General features: G+C 50.9%; 1 protein-coding gene across 1 annotated transcript; it reads left to right on the top strand.

Annotated features, from left to right (window-relative positions):
• Positions 1–208: 208 nt before the first annotated feature.
• On the top strand, positions 209–10,659 carry Epx (eosinophil peroxidase). The gene is made up of 13 exons (XM_046420561.2): positions 209–397; positions 521–614; positions 855–1,030; positions 1,205–1,322; positions 1,403–1,532; positions 2,386–2,592; positions 3,851–4,169; positions 5,590–5,750; positions 6,136–6,391; positions 6,807–6,977; positions 8,977–9,214; positions 9,755–9,967; positions 10,256–10,659. The coding sequence occupies exons 1-12, from the start codon at positions 322–324 to the stop codon at positions 9,954–9,956; spliced, it is 2,148 nt and encodes a 715-aa protein (XP_046276517.1). The 5' UTR covers positions 209–321; the 3' UTR covers positions 9,957–9,967; positions 10,256–10,659.
• The last annotated feature ends 113 nt before the right edge of the window (positions 10,660–10,772 follow it).

Raw genomic sequence — 10,772 nt, 5'->3', positions numbered from 1 at the left:
AGGGTGGAGGTGGAGCAAGTGGGTAGGAGGGAGGATGTCACCAAGCTGAAAAAGGCCAGGGTGGGGTGGGGTGTACCAATGTCAACCAGAGGGCTCAGAGCTCCACCCAAGGGGCGGGGCTCCCGTGGCCCAGAGCTGCCCTCCCCGACCGCAGGATGCAATATAAAAGCCCCTTCCCAGCTACTTCTGGAGAAGAGCAGGAGTGGGTGAGAGGTCACCTGGGGGTCCTCCGGGCAGGCAGGGATCAAGGGACACCACCTCCACCCTGTTGAGGCTGAGGGTGTCTCTCACCCAGCTGTGGCTGGAGGTCTTACTGTGGAGATGCGGCTGCTCCTGAGCCTGGCTGGGGTCCTAGCCACACTCATCCTCCCTAACCCCTGTAACGGCACTGTCTCAGGTAACAGCCCCTTGGACAGCCAAGGAAGAGGGACAGTCTGAGGGGAGGGGAATGGCGGAGAAGCAGGTGGATCTGGGGGGTCTTCTGGCTCCCTTAGACCTTCAGTCCCCATCCTTTGAACAGCCACCTCCAGGGCAGTGGAGAACTCGCTCCTTCAGGACTGCATAGCAGAGGCCAAGTTGCTGGTGGATGCTGCCTACAATCGGACCCAGAAGAGGTGGACCTGGGTCTGGGGGGCTGTCTGGGCCTGGGAGGGTCAGTGGGGCAGGGTCGCTCCAGCCAGTCATCTCACCCAACACCCACCCCTGGGTGCCATGGGACTGCCACGGTTGGTAGAGAACCTCCCTCCCTTCATCCTGGTCTGCCTGCTCTGTCCTGATGACTCACCCTCTGGGCTGGGGCTCTAGTGGGTGGCTCTGCACCTTCTTCCAGCCCTCCCTCCTCATTTCCCGGGCAGCATCAAGCAGCGCCTTCGCAGCGGCTCTGCCAGCCCCATGGACCTCCTGTCCTACTTCAAGCAACCCATAGCAGCCACCAGGACAGTTGTTCGGGCAGCTGATTATATGCATGTGGCCTTAGGGCTACTGGAAGAGAAGTTACAACCCTGGACATCCAGACCCTTCAATGTCACTGGTACTATGCTCCCCATTGAACCCCCAGGGCCTGCGCTGGGCTGGAAGTGGAAGGAAGCCAGGATTAGAGGCGGGTGCACAGCCCTGGGGAGGAGGGATGGTAAAGGGATGGAGCAGGCCAGCTCAGGAAGGGGCTAGGACTCCAGACTCAGGACCCCTCCCACTTGTCCTCCAGATGTGCTAACAGAGCATCAGCTGCACCTGCTGTCCCGGGCCACTGGCTGCGCTCCTCAGGACCAGGCTGAGAAGTGCAGCAATAAGTACCGCACCATCACTGGGAGATGTAACAACAAGTGGGTGCCAGGGGCCACTTTCCCCGCTGCCTTCCTCCATGTCCCTGAACCCCACTAATCCCACCCATCCACGGCTACAGGAAGAGACCCTGGCTGGGGGCCTCCAACCAGGCCCTGGCCCGCTGGCTGCCTGCTGAGTATGAGGACAGACTGTCGCTCCCTTTCGGCTGGACCCCTGGCAAGAAGCGCAATGGTTTCCTCCTCCCTCTTGTGAGTCAGGGTGGAGGGTCTGGAGGTTGCTTCATCTCTTTTAAATACAGGTAGTAAAACAGCCCAGAGTGAGGCAGACAGGAATCAAACTCAGAGTTTCCCGCTCACCACATGGGGGGGCTTTGGACAAAAAAGATCACTTCCTGTGTTTCAGTTTCCTCATCTATAATATGGCAGAAAATGCTGCCTCATAGAGTTAGCACAAATATTAAATAAAGTCATATAAGGACATGGTCTCTTAATCTTAGCCATAACAATATTAATTGTTTCTTTTCGGAAAGCCTTAGTGGCAAAGTATCTTGTTAAGCATAAAGCACTATACACCTTAATCTGGCTGAATCTATAAGTTTCATGTTTATCAATTTTCCCTTCATATGTCAATATGACAGTTTGTCATCTCCCCCCCATCAATATCTTTGTAAATTTTTCTTCTATTGATCCTTCCATCTATCTAGCCAGTTCTCTCTTTTTTATTTACCCCTTTAAAACCAGTCCACACATCTGTGAGTCAGTTCTATCATCTACTGGTCTATACGTCAATCTAACAATTTATTCTATTTACCACTGTGTAAGAGTTGGGGAGTCTGAGTCACTGACCCGGCCCCTCTCCTTCTCTTAACTGCTGGGCTCCTCAGGATTTAGGCCAGAGACCAAAATTCTAGGAATGATGGCCACAACAGGGAGGGCTATATCTTCTGGGACACAGGAGGACAGGAGAGTTCAGGGCAGAAGAGGAGGAGAGGCTGCATCAGCTCCAGCAGGGGCCGCTGCTGCTGTCACCTGAGTCTTGGGTTGGCTCCAGCACCTTGTAGATCAACTGTCCAAGCCCCTTGCTGACCTTATTTCCCCACAGGTCCGGGCTGTCTCCAACCAGATTGTCCGCTTCCCCAATGAGAGGCTGGCCTCTGACCGGGGCCGGGCCCTCATGTTCATGCAGTGGGGCCAGTTCATTGATCATGACCTGGACTTCTCCCCTGAGTCTCCAGCCAGAGTATCCTTCACTGCAGGCGTTGACTGTGAGAAGACCTGTGCCCAGCTGCCCCCATGCTTTCCCATCAAGGTACCCAGGCCCCTGTGAAGGCCTCCAACTCAGGCAGTGGGCTGCGGGTGGGGATCTGAGAGGCTGAAACCCCATCCTGAAGGAGCTGGGGTGTAATCCAGACACCAAGAAACATAGCTGGGCATAGACCAGGGTGGCAGTGGGCAACCTGCCAGAGGCTTAGTTAGAGGTCTATGGAGGAGTGACTGATTGGGAATAGGCCTCAGCCATGGGGCTGATTCCAACAGCAAAAGCCTCTACTTTTGGAAGCTCTTAGGGTCTCTTGGCTCCTGTCCTTCTCTCCTCAGGGTGGTCCAAGGGTCCTGCAGCCCTGGGCACCTCCTGATGTGGGCTGGGAGCAGGATTGTACCCTTCAAGCCAGAAGGCAAGGAAGGTGTGGGGCATAGGCACACACACAAAAAAAAAAGAAGAAGAAAGAAAGAAAAGAAAGGAATCTAGAATCCCAGGAGCAGACAGAGTCTCTGCTGGAGTGGAGGGGGACACACAGTACTTCCTGGTGCAGGGTACCTCCTCTGCAGAGCTTTCTCAGGTCTATATCAAGCATAGCAAATGCCCCTCAGTTTGGTCACTTAGTTGTGCGTGTTTGCACTGCACTGTCAGTTTCCTGCCTCCTGCACTAGGTTTTTGTTTGTTTATTTCGGTACCAGAGATTGAAACCAAAGGCACTTAACTATGGAGATGCTTCCCAAGCCCCTTTTATTTTATTTATTTATTTTTTTATTTTGAGACAGGGTCTTGCTAAGTTGCTTAGGGCTTCACTAAATTGCTGCGGCTGGCCTTGAACTCATGATCTTCCTGCCTCCGCCTCTCCAGTGGCTGGGATTACAGGCATGTGCCACTGTGCCAGGCCTGTACTGAGTTTTTAGACCTTCATTGTCTCCAAAGCATCTGAAAAGAAAGGAGCTTAGGAAGTGTCTGTCCAGCTGCTGGGTATTAAAGGAGCACAGGCTGAACTGTTAGAACTAAATTCTAATCCCATCTCTCCTGCATTTCAAATGGTTGTCACATCCCCGCTCAGAGAGGTTCAGTTTCCCCACCTGCAAGAGGAGGCCCTAAATAGTTTCAAAAGCCTCATGCGTTTCTAACCTTTTGTGACTGTGATAAAAAGTGCTAAGGACACTCCAACTGAAGGGCTGAGCAGCGGGAGTCTGGGGGAGTCAAGGAGGGCTTCCTGGAGGGAGGAGTTTCGAGCAAGGTTTCCAGGGAGGTGGTGACCAAGAGGAGCGAGCCGGTGTGACTGACTTCTCTTCCATCTCAGATCCCACCCAATGATCCCCGCATCAAGAACCAGCGCGACTGCATCCCCTTCTTCCGCTCGGCACCCTCGTGCCCCCAAAACAGGAACAAAGTTCGCAACCAGATCAATGCGCTCACCTCCTTTGTGGACGCCAGCATGGTGTATGGCAGCGAGGTCTCCCTCGGCCTTCGGCTCCGCAACCGGACCAACTACCTAGGGCTGCTGGCGGTCAACCAGCGCTTCCAAGACAATGGCAGGGCCCTGCTGCCCTTCGACAACCTGCACGATGACCCCTGTCTCCTTACCAACCGCTCCGCGCGCATCCCTTGTTTCCTGGCAGGTTGGACTTGGGGGAAGATGATGTCTTGGGAAGTCGTGGTGGGAAGTGGATTAGGGGACTTGGATGGGGACCTCAGTATTCACACCATAGGTATATATCTGAGCATGGTCATCAGAGAGTCAGTCAGTTGGAAGGAGTCCCTTTGCCAATCCCTGTGTGTATCTAGAGATCCCTGATTGACTTTCCAGAGATGAGGGACTCACTCTCTATAAAGCACCACAACCTATTCCTAGGCAGCTCCACTGGCTGTAAGAAGGATTCCCCTTATTTTGATCCAATATCTAGACCTGTTGCTCTTTGTCTTGCTTCTGGAACCTCAGATAAGATAAATGGAACCCCTTTACTTACCTGAAAGTACCTGTTACTTACACATATTTTTCTTTTCTAGGCTAAATTTTTTTAGTTCCCCACCCACATGCTTGTTAGACACTGTCCCCTGGTCCTTCCTCTGGATGCATACTTTGAACTCTCCTCCAAGTGTTTGCCCCCACCCCCACCCCCGTGTGTGGTTGTAATGATCATGGAATTGTTTCCAGTTATTCAAGATATTCCAGTGGGCCATCCCCAAACCTCACAGCAGCTCTGAAACACAGAAATTATCACCCTCATGTTACAGATGAAGCTGAGAGTTAGGGAGGAGAAGCAAAGAGCTCAAGAGTTTCCAGTGGCAGCGCCCCCACCGGTAAAGCCAGTATAGTTCCCATGTCTCTGCCGTCTCCTCTGGCCCACTGCTTGCCTCAAGCCCAGTGGCTCCAGCTCACCTTGTAAGAATTGTACATCTGTTTCCTCTGAGAAGCAGTGTGTACATTCATGAGAAGTCTTTGTTACTCTAACAAGACTTGTGCTACAAGGCTTTGTTTGAAGATAGCAGATGACTGAATTTACTTGCTCTGGTCTGGGTAGGGCTCTGCTCAACTCTCCCTTTCTTTGACTTTCCCCTCTGACTTCCTGGGGAGAGCAACATGTAACCAAGTCCTAAGATGGGAAAAGATACAGCCCTTGGTAGAGCATATGCAAATAGCTGCAGATAGACAGGCATGCAGTCCCAAAATCAAGGTTCCAAGAGTCCTCCAGGTCTCCCACCATAGCTGTCCTGGGCTATGAATCTGGTCATTTTGTACATAGAATCATTAGGCAAAGGTCTTTCCATTTGAGAACAAGTAGCTGCCTTGTGCTCCTCACCTGGCCCTAACCTCTCCAGCCACTTAGGGACGCAAGACCCCACTCTGCTCCCCCTCCTGGGCTGTAGTATTGGGAGGAGGGTGGTGGTCAGTGAGGAGCCTCATGGCAAATCAAGGAAGATGGAGCGAGGGTAGAGCTAGGTTCACTCCATCTCCCCAGACCCCAGACCTCCATCTGCCCTTGCACAAAGACTCTCTCTGGGCAGGGCTTTGGCAACTCTGAACTTGGGTTTTTCAAGGTGATTCTCGATCAAGTGAAACCCCCAAACTGGCGTCCATGCACACCCTCTTTGTGCGAGAGCACAACCGGCTGGCCACTGAACTGAGACGCCTCAATCCTCGCTGGAGTGGAGATAAGCTGTATAATGAGGCTCGGAAGATCGTGGGGGCCATGGTCCAGGTAGGGACCCTGGGTCCCAGCATCCCCCAGAAAACAACCTGGCCTGAGGAACAATCTGAGGGAGTGGCTTCCACCTTTCTCAGCACATGCTTGGGGATGTGCCTTGACAGGGGGTGGGGGTGGGGGGGTCTGGGTGACTGGGGGTGGGGGGTACCTCTACCATGGGTTCTGCTGCTAATTAGTTGTGACCTTGCCCATGACACTCAACCTCTCTGGCCTTCCGTATCTCACCTATCAATGGGAAATTAACATTGCCAAATTTGACATGATAATCATAATGACTTGCTATGTCTGAGCAACCCTTTGAAGGCATGAGTCCATCTGAAGGCCAGATGTGGGTTGGGCAGCCATTCAGGACACATTCTTTGTATGTCTTCTCTGACAGATCATCACCTACAGGGATTTTCTGCCCTTAGTTCTGGGAAAGGCCCGGGCCAGAAGAACCCTGGGGTCCTACAGAGGGTATTGCTCCAACGTGGACCCACGTGTGGCCAATGTCTTCACCTTGGCCTTCCGCTTTGGCCACACCATGCTGCAGCCCTTCATGTTCCGCTTGGACAGCCGATACCGGGCCTCAGCACCCAACTCCCGTGTTCCACTAAGCTCTGCATTCTTTGCCAGTTGGAGAATTGTGCATGAGGGTGAGGCTTTCCACAGGCAAAGCAAGAGAGGGTGGGAAGCGCTCCCTCCCCCAGGTGGGTCCAGCTGACTGCCAGGAGGCCAGGCTGTGTCGAAGGCTGCTGCTAATGTCTCCCCAGGACTGTAGAGAAAAGGCAGGGCCAGCAAGACCCTCAAGCATGGACCTCCCAGGCCCTGAGGGATGAGGGGATTAAGACCTGTGTTAGCCTGGCACGTTGTGGACCTGCAAGGAGCTCACCTTCCCTCTTTTAAGAAGTGGGTTAATCCCTCCCAGCTCCAGCTCCCTCATGTCCACCCACAGAGGTTCTAACAAACATTAGAAAATATGCAGCTGGCTTGTGCAGGTCTAGCTAGCTTGGCATCAGGGGCTTCTCAGAGGTTGGTCCAATCAGTGCTGCTCTCACTCCCTGCCACCAGGTGGCATTGACCCCATTCTCCGAGGCCTCATGGCTACTCCAGCAAAGCTGAACCGTCAAGATTCTATGCTGGTGGATGAGCTCCGGGACCGACTGTTTAGGCAAGTAAGACGGATTGGGCTGGACCTGGCGGCTCTCAACATGCAACGCAGCCGAGACCACGGCCTTCCAGGTAAGGGAATGCCTGTCTCTCCTCACAGGCTTCACTCGGGTGTGGGCTGCTCATGGGGTTCAGAGAAGACCTGGGAGCCTCTTTCTGATAGGAACTGTCTACAGGATGTGCAGGGGTGCAGAGCACTCAAGGCTGAGGCTGATGTACCAAAGCACCCCTGGGAGCCTTTGAAAGCCATCCTGCCAAGTCCTCCCCATATGCTGTAGGGCCTCCAGCTTTAGGTTCACCACAGGACAAGGATTTGAGTGCAGGAGCTGGAAAAAAGGAGATAAGGACTTTCCAAGTAGAGAAAAGTGGTAGATATAAAAGGCAGAGAACTGCTTCAATCGCCACCTCCCTGGCAAGTTCCAAGGAGAAAGGCTACAATCAAGGCTATGGAAACTGGCTTCTTGCTCCGGTGGGGTAAAAGTCAAAGAGTCTAGAGGCAAGGAACAAATGGAATAAAATTAAGGCCGCATTAGTTGTTTGATAAAAGACTATACCAGGAAAAAAGAAAGAATAAGCACATTCATATATAACTCATTTAGTCTCTCTAACGACCTTGACAAGCAGCTATAACTGCCACGTTATAGAGGAGAAAATAAGCTCAGAGACAGCTAGGGATTTGTCCGAGGTAATACAAGTAAGAAGTAATAAAAATCTGAAATGTCCCCCCTTCTTCCCAGTGTCAACTCCATTCAATTCCTTTAGGGGAGGCCTTCAGCCACTGTCTTGCCCCTCCCTCCTTCCCTGTCTCCTACCTCCTGTCTAGATAGAACCCCATCACCCCAGAAGATCTTCTCATGCATAAAGGAGTCAGGGAACTTGCTACTGTCTACTGCACTCACCTCAGCAGGCACTCAGTAGTTTCTTGCCTCCTTAAACTTGGGTGCTCCTGACAACTAAGGAGCTGTGGGCGCCCCCTGCTGGAGGCCTGAGATTGCTAGCCACATAAATTGTCCCACAGTGACTTTCTGTTCCCCTCTGACACTGGTTCCTTCCAATGACATCCCAGAAATATTACCTAGATGGCAGCTCTTGCAGTCTCCTCCTAAGTCCAACACCAAATTTGTAACTGAATGATCTTGATAGTGAAGGGACTTTGGACAAGTCATGATTGCTTGACTTTAAATATACTGGATATAATTAACACATCATAAAAGCACCTCACAGTTTTGGGGGCTCCCAAGAAATATTCAAGCAACAGTGCTTAGTGATGATAAACACTGTACAGTTGTCCTTTGTTTGGCTGGGGAACAGTGTTTGTGAGTTGTAGTTCAACTGATGATATGGAGCTGGTGTTTCTTCAGGTCATGGCAAAGTTACCTCTCAACTTGATTGTCCACAGCATATCACATGGCTTGATCCTGGTGTAGGATCCTGATAGCTGAGAAATCAATGTCACTAGTTTCTGGAAGGTTCTTACATAAAACCCTTTTTAAGAATCAATTGAGATATAATTAGCACACCATAAAATTCACCCATATAAGGTACATAATTCAGTGATTTTAGTATGTTGAGTTGTTCAGTCACCACCATGATCTAACATCATGACATTTTTATCACCCTCAAAATGCACTTTGTAATAATGGCTACTCAGTGTGTGGTCCTTTTCTGAGTAGGTGAATTTTATCCATGCTTTTCATTTGTTGGTTTGTTCATTCATTTATTTGCTCATTCATTCACTCATTCATTCTACAAACATGAATTTTTTATGTTTGGGGTACTGTACCTAACTAATGTACATCCACCCAATAATATCAATAAATGTCAGATTTGTGGTTGTTTTTGGTTACAACAGCTTTTTACATTTAGACACATCCCTCAGTCTGATGCTTACAAAGCCCTGCTGTCCACTTGCATTTTAAATTAAAGGACAGTGACCTGGTGTTTAGACCAGCATGGATCTTCTTGTTTGGCCCAATATTGAGTGACCACAGCTGTCTCTGGAGAACTTGTGGGGAAAAAGGTTAATGGGAGATCAACACAGCTGAGGCCGATTCTCCCCTCTCCCACACAGGGTACAATGCGTGGAGGCGTTTCTGTGGGCTCTCCCAGCCCCGGAACCTGGCACAGCTAGGCCGGGTGCTGAAAAACCATGATTTGGCAAGGAAATTTCTAAATCTGTACGGGACGCCTGACAACATTGACATCTGGATCGGGGCCATTGCAGAGCCTCTTTTGCCGGGGGCCCGAGTGGGGCCTCTTCTGGCTTGTCTTTTTGAGAACCAGTTCAGAAGAGCCCGAGATGGAGACAGGTAAGTGACCCACACTACAAGACATCAGCACCAGAGGCAGAGCAGAAAAACATTAGAATTCCAAGACTAACAACAGAGGAAAGAGGCTTCTTTTTAGCTGCATTTCACTCAAGTTCAAGAGATCTAAGACTACGAGGCTCCTCCCTAGAAAGCTGGGTCCAAGGGACAGAGACCCTGACCTAGCAAGGCTGATATTGCCTAAGTCTCTCCTTAATCCTAGGAGAGACTTGTCAGCCTTACTGTCCTGGGTAGCAGATCCCAGAGACATGAGCGGAAAGGAGCAAAATCTGGTTTCCTTGCGATAAGCTATGGCTTAATAGCCAACTCCATATTTGGATGTGGCATCTGCCCGGGGTTCATATCCAGCCCCAGCCACATAAGTTACTGTGCTCTTAATACTGGGCAATTTATTTAATCACTGAGTCTGTTTCTTCACTTATAAAACTTGCAGAAAGTTGTGAGAAGTGCAGGAAATGCTGTATATAAAATACCCAGCACAGACAGGTGCTCATTCTCCCATATCTCTTGACCTCCTGGTAGGTTCTGGTGGCAGAAATGGGGTGTTTTCACCAAGAGACAGCGCAGGGCCCTGAGCCGGATTTCCTTATCTCGAATTATATGTGACAATACTGGTATCACCACCGTTTCGAGGGACATCTTCAGGGCCAACATCTACCCCCGGGGCTTTGTGAGCTGCAGACAAATCCCCAAATTGAACCTCTCAGCCTGGCGAGGCAAATGAGGCTTCTGCAGGTAAGGGGAGGTCTGGGAGGGGTGAGGCCCTCATGTCCATCCCTGGATGGATAGCTGAGTCCTTTCAGGCCTTTAAGCACAGATAACAAAACTTGTCATTAGGGACAGGGGACTTTTTCCTAGTGGCTTCCCAATGTGCTAGTTTCTGCACCGATGGTCAATCTCAGAGCTTAGGACTTTGGGGGTTAATTATGAAGTGTCCCTCAGGTTGGTCACTAATGCCCTAAAATGGCACATTCCTGAATGCCCAGTAAATTCCTCACTTATCCAATTCTGCTGTTTCCACAGGAGTTTATGACAAGCCCCCAAACCTCAGAGACAAGGGGAAGGGGACGATCATGATTCTTTCCACCCTGGAGCAACTATTTCCTGCTGGTGCTTTTGATGGCTACAGCTCAGAGCTGGCTTCATTGGCTGGGAGTGGGTTGGTGTTCTTAGTGGTAATGCACCGACTCACCTTGGGAGCCTCTTAAGTATTATGAATCAGTGCCACAAGCTAGGACTTATGGGCCAAGCCAGGAGACCCTGAGGTCCTGGCAAGAGTCAGCTGGAGGGTTCCAGAGTTTTCTTCTGTTTTCCCCACCACTACCACCATGGCTTGGAGACCACATAGTTCCAGCATCTAGCCACCCCACAATCCCCTGTGTGCTACAGGCTCTGCTCTGCTTCAACCAATAAAACTGCTGAGGGCAGGGGCTGGTGTCTCTGTGTTGGGCTGGGGAGGGTGAGGACTCAGTCCTAAGCTTTGCCCAGATGTTGAAGAGGAGCACTCCTAAGATGCAAGCTGGCACTCACCTTGAAGTCA

The sequence above is a fragment of the Marmota monax genome, unplaced genomic scaffold, assembly GCF_021218885.2.
Source record: "Marmota monax isolate L192 unplaced genomic scaffold, Marmota_monax_Labrador192_F-V1.1 WCK01_AAM20220418_F8-fsc00064, whole genome shotgun sequence".
Lineage (NCBI taxonomy): Eukaryota > Metazoa > Chordata > Mammalia > Rodentia > Sciuridae > Marmota > Marmota monax.
The sequence above is the reverse complement of the archived record's forward strand: the minus strand, read 5'-3'. Positions and strand labels throughout refer to the sequence as shown.